The sequence below is a fragment of the Trichomycterus rosablanca genome, chromosome 14 (assembly GCF_030014385.1).
Source record: "Trichomycterus rosablanca isolate fTriRos1 chromosome 14, fTriRos1.hap1, whole genome shotgun sequence".
NCBI lineage: Eukaryota > Metazoa > Chordata > Actinopteri > Siluriformes > Trichomycteridae > Trichomycterus > Trichomycterus rosablanca.
Genome location: NC_086001.1, coordinates 35920950 through 35935810, shown reverse-complemented (window position 1 = coordinate 35935810; position 14861 = coordinate 35920950). Strand labels below are relative to the sequence as shown.

At 41.1% G+C, this 14861-nt stretch overlaps 1 protein-coding gene across 6 annotated transcripts in view; it reads right to left on the bottom strand.

The window, feature by feature from the left end:
• The window catches only part of rapgef2a (Rap guanine nucleotide exchange factor 2a), a 52591-nt gene that overhangs the window by 3303 nt on the left and 34427 nt on the right, over positions 1–14861 (bottom strand). For 4 of the 6 annotated variants that reach the window (XM_063008103.1, XM_063008104.1, XM_063008105.1 and 1 more), the window contains 9 exons: positions 12027–12267; positions 11552–11935; positions 8324–8535; positions 8113–8236; positions 7710–7733; positions 5524–5738; positions 5218–5334; positions 4986–5135; positions 939–1107 (listed from right to left, as the gene is read on the bottom strand). In XM_063008103.1, the coding sequence (XP_062864173.1) occupies positions 939–1107; positions 4986–5135; positions 5218–5334; positions 5524–5738; positions 7710–7733; positions 8113–8236; positions 8324–8535; positions 11552–11935; positions 12027–12267 (1636 nt within the window). The remainder of the gene's footprint in view (positions 1–938; positions 1108–4985; positions 5136–5217; positions 5335–5523; positions 5739–7709; positions 7734–8112; positions 8237–8323; positions 8536–11551; positions 11936–12026; positions 12268–14861) is intronic. The other 2 variants (XM_063008106.1, XM_063008108.1) reach the window with 1 other exon arrangement.

Here is a 14861-nt window from a genome sequence, read left to right as displayed (position 1 = left end):
TTCAAACGAATCATTATCTGTTTAAGAATGAATGAATCATTAATGACATAAATGACTCTGTTCAAATGAATCATTTTTAAAACAAGTAACTCAGTTCAAACGAATCATTATCTGTTTAAATGAATCATTCTTGACGTAAATGGCTCTGTTCAAATGAATCATTTTCAACATGAATAACTCAGTTCAAACGAATCATTATCTGATCAAATGAATCATTCTTGACATAAATGACTCTGATCAAATGAATTATTTTTAAAGCAAGTAACTCAGTTCAAATGAATCATTCAGTTCAATCAGTTCAATCTGATCAAATGAATCATTCTTGACATAAATGACTCTGTTCAAATGAATCACTTTTTAAATCAAATGAATCACTTTTTAAATAAGTAACTCAGTTCAAATGAATCATTATTTGATCAAATGAATCATTCTTGACATAAATGACTGTTCAAATGAATCATTTTCAACAGGAATAACTCAGTTTAAACGAATCATTATCTGTTTAAATGAATCATTCTTGACATAAATGACTCTGTTCAAATGAATCACTTTTTAAATCAAATGAATCACTTTTTAAATAAGTAACTCAGTTCAAACGAATCATTATCCGATCAAATGAATTACATAAATGACTCTGTTCAAATGAATCTTATCAAAATAAGTAACTCGGTTCAAACAGAACAATCTTGACACGAATCATTCTCAACTAACTAACTGTTCAAACGAGTCACTCTCAACATAATTGACTCCTGAACTGATTCTGTTAGGTCATTTTAAAGTTCCAAAAGAGTTTGGACAGTACGTAAGATCCAAATAGCAGCGATAGTGAGAAAGCAGTGGTGTGCACATATTTTATGAGAAAGAACAAGGATCAAGGATCTGGGGGTATTTTACCTTCTACAGTGCACAATATTATCAAAAGATCAAAAAGTTCTTACCCCAGGCTGATCTGGTCGGGCTCCGTGCGCTGTGCATTGTGGGTCTGTGCGAGTGCGCGGGCGTGAGAGAGGCCGTGTGAGTGAGAGTGCTCGTCCACCATGAGGTCTGAGGACGAGTTGCTCAGGAGACTCAGCTGATCCGGCGCCTGGCCCCCGGAGCGGAACTGCCCTGCACAACAGAACCGACAGCGTCCGGTCAGTACTGAGACCAGCACATAAACCTGTTCAACTGAATCATTCTCTGTTCAACTGAATCACTCATGATATAAACCACTCTGTTCAACTGAATCATTCTCTGTTCAACTGAATCATTCTCTGTTCAACTGAATCATTCTCTGTTCAAACGAATCATTCATGATATAAACCACTCTGTTCAACTGAATCATTCTCTGTTCAACTGAATCATTCTCTGTTTAAACGAATCACTCATGATATAAACCACTCTGTTCAACTGAATCATTCCCTGTTCAACTGAATCATTCTCTGTTCAACTGAATCATTCTCTGTTCAAACGAATCATTCATGATATAAACCACTCTGTTCAACTGAATCATTCTCTGTTCAACTGAATCATTCTCTGTTCAACTGAATCATTCTCTGTTTAAACGAATCACTCATGATATAAACCACTCTGTTCAACTGAATCATTCTCTGTTCAACTGAATCATTCTCTGTTCAACTGAATCATTCTCTGTTCAACTGAATCATTCTCTGTTCAAACGAATCATTCATGATATAAACCACTCTGTTCAACTGAATCATTCTCTGTTCAACTGAATCATTCTCTGTTCAACTGAATCATTCTCTGTTCAAACGAATCATTCATGATATAAACCACTCTGTTCAACTGAATCATTCTCTGTTCAACTGAATCATTCTCTGTTCAACTGAATCATTCTCTGTTTAAACGAATCACTCATGATATAAACCACTCTGTTCAACTGAATCATTCTCTGTTCAACTGAATCATTCTCTGTTCAACTGAATCATTCTCTGTTCAACTGAATCATTCTCTGTTCAAACGAATCATTCATGATATAAACCACTCTGTTCAACTGAATCATTCTCTGTTCAACTGAATCATTCTCTGTTCAACTGAATCATTCTCTGTTTAAACGAATCACTCATGATATAAACCACTCTATTCAACTGAATCATTCTCTGTTCAACTGAATCATTCTCTGTTCAAACGAATCATTCATGATATAAACCACTCTGTTCAACTGAATCATTCTCTGTTCAACTGAATCATTCTCTGTTCAACTGAATCATTCTCTGTTCAACTGAATCATTCTCTGTTCAAACGAATCATTCATGATATAAACCACTCTGTTCAACTGAATCATTCTCTGTTCAACTGAATCATTCTCTGTTCAACTGAATCATTCTCTGTTCAACTGAATCATTCTCTGTTCAAACGAATCATTCATGATATAAACCACTCTGTTCAACTGAATCATTCTCTGTTCAACTGAATCATTCTCTGTTCAACTGAATCATTCTCTGTTCAAACGAATCATTCATGATATAAACCACTCTGTTCAACTGAATCATTCTCTGTTCAAACGAATCATTCATGACATGAACCACTCTGTTCAAAAGAATCATTCTCTGTTCAAACGAATCATTCATGACATGAACCACTCTGTTCAAGAGAATCATTCTCTTTAAACAAATCATTCTTGATATAAATGACTCGGTTTAAATGAATCATTCTCAACATGTATAACTCAGTTTAACCCGAATCATAATATGTTCAAACGAATCATTCTTGACATAAATGACTCACGAATCGCTCTTAACACGAATTACTTTGTTCAAACGAATCCTTCTGTTCAAATGAATCATTCTCGACACGTATAACTCAGTTTAACCTGAATCATTGTATGTTAAAACGAATCATTCTTGACATGAATGACTCTGTTCAAATGAATCATTCTTGATATGAATGACTGCTCAAATGAATCGTTCTCGACATAAATAACTCACGAATCGCTCACAACACGAATGACTTTGTTCGAACGAGTCATTCTGTTTAAATGAATCATTCTGTTCAAACAAATCATTCTCGACATGTATAACTCAGTTTAACCCGAATCATTCTCTGTTCAAACGAATCATTCTCTGTTCAACTGAATCATTCTCTGTTCAAACGAATCATTCTCTGTTCAAACGAATCATTCTCTGTTCAAACGAATCATTCATGATATAAACCACTCTGTTCAAAAGAATCATTCTCTGTTCAACTGAATCATTCTCTGTTCAACTGAATCATTCTCTGTTTAAACGAATCACTCATGATATAAACCACTCTGTTCAACTGAATCATTCTCTGTTCAAACGAATCATTCATGATATAAACCACTCTGTTCAACTGAATCATTCTCTGTTCAACTGAATCATTCTCTGTTTAAACGAATCACTCATGATATAAACCACTCTGTTCAACTGAATCATTCTCTGTTCAACTGAATCATTCTCTGTTCAACTGAATCATTCTCTGTTCAACTGAATCATTCTCTGTTCAACTGAATCATTCTCTGTTCAAACGAATCATTCATGATATAAACCACTCTGTTCAACTGAATCATTCTCTGTTCAACTGAATCATTCTCTGTTCAACTGAATCATTCTCTGTTCAAACGAATCATTCATGATATAAACCACTCTGTTCAACTGAATCATTCTCTGTTCAAACGAATCATTCATGACATGAACCACTCTGTTCAAAAGAATCATTCTCTGTTCAAACGAATCATTCATGACATGAACCACTCTGTTCAAGAGAATCATTCTCTTTAAACAAATCATTCTTGATATAAATGACTCGGTTTAAATGAATCATTCTCAACATGTATAACTCAGTTTAACCCGAATCATAATATGTTCAAACGAATCATTCTTGACATAAATGACTCACGAATCGCTATTAACACGAATTACTTTGTTCAAACGAATCCTTCTGTTCAAATGAATCATTCTCGACACGTATAACTCAGTTTAACCTGAATCATTGTATGTTAAAACGAATCATTCTTGACATGAATGACTCTGTTCAAATGAATCATTCTTGATATGAATGACTGCTCAAATGAATCGTTCTCGACATAAATAACTCACGAATCGCTCACAACACGAATGACTTTGTTCGAACGAGTCATTCTGTTTAAATGAATCATTCTGTTCAAACAAATCATTCTCGACATGTATAACTCAGTTTAACCCGAATCATTCTCTGTTCAAACGAATCATTCTCTGTTCAACTGAATCATTCTCTGTTCAAACGAATCATTCTCTGTTCAAACGAATCATTCTCTGTTCAAACGAATCATTCATGATATAAACCACTCTGTTCAAAAGAATCATTCTCTGTTCAAACGAATCATTCATGACATGAACCACTCTGTTCAAGAGAATCATTCTCTTTAAACAAATCATTCTTGATATAAATGACTCGGTTTAAATGAATCATTCTCAACATGTATAACTCAGTTTAACCTGAATCATTGTATGTTAAAACGAATCATTCTTGACATGAATGACTCTGTTCAAATGAATCATTCTTGATATGAATGACTGTTCAAATGAATCGTTCTCGACATGTATAACTCAGTTTAACCCGAATCATTCTCTGTTCAAACGAATCATTCATGACATGAACGACTCTGTTCAACTGAATCATTCTCTGTTCAAACGAATCATTCTTGACATAAATGACTCTGTTCAAATGAATCATTCTTGACATGAATGACTCTGTTCAAACAAATCGCTCTTACCACGAATGACTTTGTTCAAACGAATCCTTCTGTTCAAATGAATCATTCTCGACATGTATAACTCAGTTTGACCTGAATCACTGTATGTTCAAACGAATCATTCTTGACATGAATGACTCTGTTCAAGTGAATTGTTCTCGAGATGAATGACTCGGTTCAAACGAATCGCTCTTAACACGAATGACTTTGTTCAAACGAATCATTTTCGACATGTATGACTCAGTTCAAACGAATCATTCTCAACATTCAACTCTGTTTAGCATCTGCGCACCCTTTCTGGACGAGTTGTCGGGTGAAGTGGGCGGGGAGGAGACCAGAGAGGACGTATTCGACTGATTGTCGTCCGCCTGCCTCCTCTTCCTGTCGTGCGCCTCCTCGGAGAGGGAGAGAACCTTCTGGAGAGACCTCGGGGAGTCGGCACCTGCAGGAACACGGGCATGGTCAGAACTAACGCCGGGTGGAACGGCGTGGACGTAGAACTCGTACGTGAACGCGTGCCTTACCGAACGGTGCCGTTTCTTTGCCGGGGGGCTTTTTCCGGGGCGGATGCTTGGGGGCGGGGCTCCTCTGGGTCACCGGGGACGCCTCCACCTTCCGTTTCTCCGCCGTGGTCTTACACGCTACATCACACACAAACGCAGACACACAGACAGATGTAGACGCGCACGTCACAAACCAGACGGGGTGCATCGATTCCAAAAACAACAAACACTAACACACACAAAAAACACACAGAGGACTTTAAAATCACATCAGGGAGCGTCTGTCATCATCAGCGCTCCGGGTTCCATCCGGCTGGTGGGACTCACCGGTGTTACTGGCCGGTTCCCACTGCTGGGACAGCGCGTGCAGGGCCTCCTCGTCCGTTTCGTACGCCAGCGCGTCCAGGTACTGCCGCACCCGCCTGCTCATCATCTCCGCCTCGTAGAGCTTCTTGGCGCTGAGGAAGGAGCTGCGCCGGCCGCGCCTCCTCGGACCCGCCGTCCCCTCGGACAGCGAGGAGCTGCTCGCCTGACTCAGGGACCTGCGCGTAGCGGAACGTGAGCGGTCAGCAAACCTCGTCATACGACTGGCATGAATTCAGGCATGCACGTGCCACTCCGATACCACCAGCCAAAACATCAGTGCCAATAAAAATGACGATCGGACGGTAATTACAGCGTCCGATGCTCCATTAGCCGGGTGGTCCTAATGTTTTGGCTCAGTGCAGAACATCAGAGTTGAGTAGAAAAAAGTAGAGGACCAAGGGTAGGTCGAATAAAGTTGAGTGGAAATGAGTGGCGCAGTGGTAGATCACGTCAGCCCACTACTGCTGGGATCCTGGATTCGAATCCCCAGCGGTGCTATCGGCCGGTTGGGCGTCTACACACAGACATGTCTATTGACTATGTCTGAGGGAGGATGGACGAGGCGACGCGATGGATCGGCGTCCTGTTCGGGGTGTGAGCGAGTTGCTTGAGTAAGTGTTGAGTGTAGTGTAGAGAGTAATAGTGAAGTATAGTGCAGACTAAGAGTGGAGTATATAGTACTGTAGAGTGTATCATAGTGTAGAGTAAGAGTGAAGTATAGTCTGGTGTATAGTGTATAGAGTAAAAAGTCAAATGTGAAGTATAGTGTTGAGTAACTGTGAGATTATAGTGTAGAATAAAAATCAAGTATAGTGTACAGCAGGAATGGAGTATAGTGTATAGTATAGTGTGGAGAGTAAGAGTGGAGTATAGTGTGGAGTATAATGTAAAGTGTAGAGTAAGAATGGAGTATAGTGTAGAGTAAGAGTGGAGTATAATGTATAATGTAGAGTAAGAATAGAGTATAGTGTATAGTGTGGAGAGTAAGAATCAAGTATAGTGTGGAGTATAATGTACAGTAAGAATGGAGCATAGTGTATGGTAAAGTGTAGAGAGTAAGAGTCGAGTATAGTGTGGAGTATAGTGTATAGTAAGAATGGAGTATAGAGTAGAAAAGAGAGTAAGAATTAAGTAATGTGGAGCATACTGTGGAGTATAGTGAAGAGTAAGAGTGTAGTATAGCATTGAGTACATTGTAGAAAGTAAGAGTCGGAATATAGTGTAGAGTATGAGTGGAGTATAATGTTGAGTATAGTGTAGAGTAAAAGTTAAGTATAATGTAGAGTAAGTGGAGTATAGTGTTGAGTATAGTGTAGAGAGTAAGAGTGGGGTATAGTGTTGAGTTTAGTGTAGAGTAAGAGTGGCGTATACATAGTGTTGAGTATAGTGTAGAGAGTAAGTGTGAGTATAGTGTAAAGCGTAGTTGTAGAGTAAGAGTGGAGTATAGTGTTGAGTACATTGTAGAGAGTAAGAGTGGAGTATAGTGTTGAGTACATTGTAGAGAGTAAGAGTGGAGTATAGTGTTGCGTATAGTAAGAGTGGAGTAGTGTTGAGTATAGTGTAGAGTAAAAATGGAGTGCAGTGTATATAGTGTAGAGTAAGAGTGGAGTATAGTGTTGAGTACGTTGTAGAGAGTAAGAGTGGAGTATAGTGTTGAGTACATTGTAGAGAGTAAGAGTGGAGTATAGTGTTAAGTATAGTGTAGAGTAAGAGTGGAGTATAGTGTTGAGTACATTGTAGAGAGTAAGAGTGGAGTATAGTGTTGAGTACATTGTAGAGAGTAAGAGTGGAGTATAGTGTTGAGTACATTGTAGAGAGTAAGAGTGGAGTATAGTGTTGCGTATAGTGTATAGTAAGAGTGGAGTATAGTGTTGCGTATAGTGTATAGTAAGAGTGGAGTATAGTGTTGAGTATAATGTAGAGTAAAAGTAAAGTACAGTGTAGAGTAAGAATCAAGTATAATGTTGAGTATAGAGTAAGAGTCGAGTATTAATACGAATAAGAGTCTAAATGAACATGCGCAGGCTGAGTGGGTTAGTAACACAGCACAAACAACAGTTAACGAGACAGCGAGAGTGAGACAGCGAGAGTGAGACAGCGGGACAACGAGAGGCGCAGACAGAAGCGTGAGCTATAGTCCCACTTACCCAAGACTCCTCCACTTTTTCTTCCTAAACACAGCCGCAGAGACACCAGAGAGGACGGAGAGGAAACAGAGAGAGAGACAGACAGGTGCTTACACAGGTGAAGCCCACAGACAGAGGCCACAGACACACAGGAAGAGCCCCACAGACATCCGGCACAAAGACAACCGACAGGCAGGGGTGACGATATAACCCACAACCTGTCTCACGCCACCGACCGTGATACCCTCCTTCATCTCCAAACCTGTCTTACCCCATTCCCATGAGTACCTGCAAACGTCTCAGCATTTTCTGCCCCACCCTGGTGCCCCTACCCCCCCTCTCCCTGAGTTCCACGTCCCCGCTTGCACGGTGCCCCAACCCAGAGTCTGACACGCCCCCCTCACAAAACCCAAACGGTGTGTACCTGGTCTTGAAGAGCGCCGCCGGGTCCATGTTGACGGACGCCATCCGGACCACGTGCCTGATCTCCCGGGCGATCATCCTCAGCTTCTCGAAGTTCACCAGGCCGTCCACTTTGGAGTCGTTACCTAGAGCGCAGGGGCACAGTCGCGTCATCGTCACGTTTCTGATCCGAGAGGACGCCCCCGGTCCGGGTTAGGGGTGGAGACTCTTACCCTCGTGAAGGAACGTGAGGTCCTTCTTGACCACGGGGAAGAGCGGGATGATGGGCGGCTGGAGGTTGTGCTTGTTCAGCAGGTTGCGGTACTTGGCCATGTTGCGCGAGGGGTCGAACACCTCCTGCAGCTCGCTCAGCAGCTTGTCGTACTTGGCCGGGAGGCGCTCCCACGTGGCGCGCAGTCGGGAGACGGGGGCCAGGTTCAGCCCGCTGAGAGGGAGAGTGGAACGTTAGTACCTGAGCACTGGTTACGTCGAGGGTCACATTCTGATTGGCTATAGCGGGATCAGGGGTGGGTCATACAAAGTCTGCACCGAGGACTCTCGTTACGGAGTCAGAGGCCGGAGCACAGGAACCCTCTACTGTAAGGTATGCGAACACTTATTTTGTTCAGGTTGGCACCTGAGGCTCATCCACTTCTGCACAGAAGCAGGGTCCTTACACGGCGTTTGAAGACCGCGCCCACTTTTCCCCGGAAAAGTCCGGCCTTTTCCCACCCATATAGTTTAGAGTACGAATGGAGTATAGTGTAGAGTGGGTGGAGTATAACGTTGAGTAGAGTGTAGAGAGTAAGAGTGAAGTATAGTGTAGAGTACGGATGGAGTATAGTGTAGAGTATAGTGTAGAGAGTAGATAGATAGATACTTTATTTATCCCGAAGGAAATTATTGTTAGTTTTTTTTACTTTTGTTTTATTATTATTATTTTTATTTTTTTTTAGTAAGAATGAAGTATAATGTGGAGTACAAATGGAGTATAGTGTACAGTACAAATGGAGTATAGTGTAGAGTAGGAGTGTACAGAGTAAGAGTGGAGTATAGTGTAGAGTACAAATAGAGTATAGTGTAGAGTAGAAGTGAACAGAGTAAGAGTGGAGTATAGTGTAGAGTACAAATGGAGTATAGTGTAGAGTACAAATGGGGTATAGTGTAAGAGAAAGAGTAGAGTATAGTGTAGAGTAAGAGTGGAGTATAGTGTAGAGTACAAATGGAGTATATTGTAGAGTACAAATGGAGTATAGTGTAAGAGAAAGAGTAGAGTATAGCGTAGAGTAAGAGTGGAGTATAGTGTAGAGTACAAATGGAGTATATTGTAGAGTACAAATGGAGTATAGTGTAAGAGAAAGAGTAGAGTATAGCGTAGAGTAAGAGTGGAGTATAGTGTAGAGTACAAATGGAGTATATTGTAGAGTACAAATGGAGTATAGTGTAAGAGAAAGAGTAGAGTATAGTGTAGAGTAAGAGTGGAGTATAGTGTAGAGTACAAATAGAGTATAGTGTAGAGTAGAAGTGAACAGAGTAAGAGTGGAGTATAGTGTAGAGTACAAATGGAGTATAGTGTAGAGTACAAATGGGGTATAGTGTAAGAGAAAGAGTAGAGTATAGTGTAGAGTAAGAGTGGAGTATAGTGTAGAGTACAAATGGAGTATATTGTAGAGTACAAATGGAGTATAGTGTAAGAGAAAGAGTAGAGTATAGCGTAGAGTAAGAGTGGAGTATAGTGTAGAGTACAAATGGAGTATATTGTAGAGTACAAATGGAGTATAGTGTAAGAGAAAGAGTAGAGTATAGCGTAGAGTAAGAGTGGAGTATAGTGTAGAGTACAAATGGAGTATAGTGTAGAGTAAGAGTGGAGTATAGTGTAGAGTAGGAGTGGAGTATAGTGTAGAGTACAAAAGGAGCATAGTGTAAGTGTAAGAGTAAGAGTATAGTGTAGAGTAAGAATGAAGTATAGTGTAGAGTACAAATAGAGTATAGTATAGAGTAGGAGTGGAGTATAGTGTAGAGTAAAAATGGAGTATAGTGTAGAGTACAAATGGGGTATAGTGTAAGAGAAAGAGTAGAGTATAGTGTAGAGTAAGAATGAAGTATAGTGTAGAGTACAAATGGAGTATAGTGTAGAGTGGGTGGAGTATAGTGTAGAGTGGGTGGAGTATAGTGTAGAGTAAGACTGAAGTATGGTGTAGAGTACAAATGAAGTATAGTGTAGAGTAAGAGTGGAGTATAGTGTAGAGTACAACTGGAGTATAGTGTTGAGTACAAATGAAGTATAGTGTAGAGTAGGAGTGTAGAGAGTAAGAGTGGAGTATAGTGTAGAGTACAAATGGAGTATAGTGTAGCGTATAAATGGAGTATAGAGCAGAGTACAAATGTAGTATAGTGTAGAGTAGGAGTGGAGTATAGTGTATAAATGGAGTATAGTGTAGAGTAAGAGTGGAGTATAGTGTAGAGTAGGAGTGGAGTATAGTGTAGAGTAGGAGTGGAGTATAGTGTAGAGTAAGAGTGGAGTATAGTGTATAAATGGAGTATAGTGTAGAGTAGGAGTGGAGTATAGTGTATAAATGGAGTATAGTGTAGAGTAAGAGTGAAGTATAGTGTATAAATGGAGTATAGTGTAGAGTAGGAGTGGAGTATAGTATAGTGTATAAATGGAGTATAGTGTAGAGTAGGAGTGGAGTATAGTGTAGAGTAAGAGTGGAGTATAGTGTGTAAATGGAGTATAGTGTAGAGTAAGAGTGGAGTATAGTGTGTAAATGGAGTATAGTGTAGTGTAGGAGTGGAGTATAGTGTAGAGTAAGAGTGGAGTATAGTGTATAAATGGAGTATAGTGTAGAGTAAGAGTGGAGTATAGTGTGTAAATGGAGTATAGTGTAGAGTAAGAGTGGAGTATAGTGTATAAATGGAGTATAGTGTAGCGTAAGAGTGGAGTATAGTGTGTAAATGGAGTATAGTGTAGAGTAAGAGTGGAGTATAGTGTGTAAATGGAGTATAGTGTAGCGTAAGAGTGGAGTATAGTGTGTAAATGGAGTATAGTGTAGAGTAAGAGTGGAGTATAGTGTATAAATGGAGTATAGTGTAGCGTAAGAGTGGAGTATAGTGTGTAAATGGAGTATAGTGTAGAGTAAGAGTGGAGTATAGTGTGTAAATGGAGTATAGTGTAGAGTAAGAGTGGAGTATAGTGTGTAAATGGAGTATAGTGTAGCGTAAGAGTGGAGTATAGTGTATAAATGGAGTATAGTGTAGAGTAAGAGTGGAGTATAGTGTAGCGTAAGAGTGGAGTATAGTGTAGCGTACAACTGAAGTTAAACTGACGTGTTCAGAATATCCTGCTAAACGTAAATGCTAACAAACACAGCTGTTAGTCATGTCCAATTCCCCTCACGACTCCTCTCAGACTGGTGAAGGAGACCCGCGGACCTGCGCCCCGCCCTGCGCCCCGCCCTCACCTGATGATAGCGAACATGGAGTTGAAGTTCTTGCAGTCCCGGCAGTGCAGGGCGACCTTCACGAAGTGCTTGATGATCTTCATCCTCTTGGCCTGGCTGGGCTCGTGCACCACCTCCGAGGCCACCCAGAAGGTCTCCTGGTTGACCAGGTCCTCGAAGCCGCGCAGGTTGGCCGGCGGCTGGCGCGGGCAGAGCTTGAAGAGGTCGGCGATGTACTCGGTGGGCTCGATGGCGGCGAAGAGCTGGTAGTTGCGCGCCGAGAGCTGATTGGCTATCTCGGTGGAGCTCAGCGAGAGCAGGCACACCTGAGACTCACGCTGGAGCTCCTGGGCCTCCACGTCCGAGCACAGGGTCTCCGTCTCCATGTTACACTTCAGGTAGTACCTGCAACGGAGACAACACACCGGGGGGGTCCTGGTCAGATCAGCAGCAGGGAGATCAAAGAGATCAGTGGGCGTGGCTACAACACCGTTACCTCGCGGAGAGCTGAATCCTGTCGGCCAGTTTGGAGAGCTGATCCGGGAGCCTCCTCTGCTTGGTGACGCCCTCGGGCGTGACCGACACCTCGCACAGAGAGTACGCCTCGGGCCCGGCGGTCAGGCCGAACTCTCGGGTGGCCAGGTTGCACGCCTCCCTGGCGGTGGTGTCCCTGTTGATCAGGAGGAAGCGGCTCTGCTGGTCGGCCTTGAACACTCGGAGAACCTGATCCTGCAGCTCTGCGTCGGAGAACCGAGAAAAAAAGCGAAAGAGAATAAACCGGATAAAAAGTGCGCATGTGAACGCTCTAATACTAATCAGAGAATAAACCGGATTATTAGTGCGCATGTGAACGCTCTGATACTAATCAGAGAATAAACCGGATTATTAGCGCGCATGTGAACGCTCTGATACTAATCAGAGAATAAACCGGATTATAAGTGCGCATGTGAATGCTCTAATACTAATCAGAGAATAAACCGGATTATTAGTGTGCATGTGAACGCACTGATACTAATCAGAGAATAAACCGGATTATTAGTGCGCATGTGAACGCACTGATACTAATCAGAGAATAAACCGGATTATTAGAGCGCATGTGAACGCTCTGATACTAATCAGAGAATAAACCGGATTATTAGAGCGCATGTGAACGCTCTGATACTAATCAGAGAATAAACCGGATTATTAGTGCGCATGTGAACGCACTGATACTAATCAGAGAATAAACCGGATTATTAGTGCGCATGTGAACGCACTGATACTAATCAGAGAATAAACCGGATTATTAGTGCGCATGTGAACGCACTGATACTAATCAGAGAATAAACCGGATTATTAGTGCGCATGTGAACGCACTGATACTAATCAGAGAATAAACCGGATTATTAGAGCGCATGTGAACGCACTGATACTAATCAGAGAATAAACCGGATTATTAGAGCGCATGTGAACGCTCTGATACTAATCAGAGAATAAACCGGATTATTAGTGTGCATGTGAACGCACTGATACTAATCAGAGAATAAACCGGATTATTAGAGCGCATGTGAACGCTCTGATACTAAATCAGAGAATAAACCGGATTATTAGAGCGCATGTGAACGCTCTGATACTAATCAGAGAATAAACCGGATTATTAGTGCGCATGTGAACGCACTGATACTAATCAGAGAATAAACCGGATTATTAGTGCGCATGTGAACGCTCTAATACTTATCAGAGAATAAACCGGATTATAAGTGCGCATGTGAACGCACTGATACTAATCAGAGAATAAACCGGATTATTAGTGCGCATGTGAACGCTCTAATACTAATCAGAGAATAAACCGGATTATTAGTGCGCATGTGAACGCTCTAATACTAATCAGAGAATAAACCGGATTATAAGTGCGCATGTGAACGCTCTAATACTAATCAGAGAATAAACCGGATTATAAGTGCGCATGTGAACGCTCTAATTCTAATCAGAGAATAAACCGGATTATTAGTGCGCATGTGAACGCTCTAATACTAATCAGAGAATAAACCGGATTATTAGAGCGCATGTGAACGCACTGATACTAATCAGAGAATAAACCGGATTATTAGAGCGCATGTGAACGCACTGATACTAATCAGAGAATAAACCGGATTATTAGTGCGCATGTGAACGCACTGATACTAATCAGAGAATAAACCGGATTATTAGTGCGCATGTGAACGCACTGATACTAATCAGAGAATAAACCGGATTATTAGTGCGCATGTGAACGCACTGATACTAATCAGAGAATAAACCGGATTATTAGTGCGCATGTGAACGCACTGATACTAATCAGAGAATAAACCGGATTATTAGTGTGCATGTGAACGCACTGATACTAATCAGAGAATAAACCGGATTATTAGAGCGCATGTGAACGCTCTGATACTAATCAGAGAATAAACCGGATTATTAGTGTGCATGTGAACGCACTGATACTAATCAGAGAATAAACCGGATTATTAGTGCGCATGTGAACGCACTGATACTAATCAGAGAATAAACCGGATTATTAGTGCGCATGTGAACGCACTGATACTAATCAGAGAATAAACCGGATTATTAGAGCGCATGTGAACGCTCTGATACTAATCAGAGAATAAACCGGATTATTAGAGCGCATGTGAACGCACTGATACTAATCAGAGAATAAACCGGATTATTAGTGCGCATGTGAACGCTCTGATACTAATCAGAGAATAAACCGGATTATTAGTGCGCATGTGAACGCTCTAATACTAATCAGAGAATAAACCGGATTATAAGTGCGCATGTGAACGCTCTAATACTAATCAGAGAATAAACCGGATTATAAGTGCGCATGTGAACGCTCTAATTCTAATCAGAGAATAAACCGGATTATTAGTGCGCATGTGAACGCTCTAATACTAATCAGAGAATAAACCGGATTATTAGAGCGCATGTGAACGCACTGATACTAATCAGAGAATAAACCGGATTATTAGAGCGCATGTGAACGCACTGATACTAATCAGAGAATAAACCGGATTATTAGTGCGCATGTGAACGCACTGATACTAATCAGAGAATAAACCGGATTATTAGTGCGCATGTGAACGCACTGATACTAATCAGAGAATAAACCGGATTATTAGTGCGCATGTGAACGCACTGATACTAATCAGAGAATAAACCGGATTATTAGTGCGCATGTGAACGCACTGATACTAATCAGAGAATAAACCGGATTATTAGTGTGCATGTGAACGCACTGATACTAATCAGAGAATAAACCGGATTATTAGAGCGCATGTGAACGCTCTGATACTAATCAGAGAATAAACCG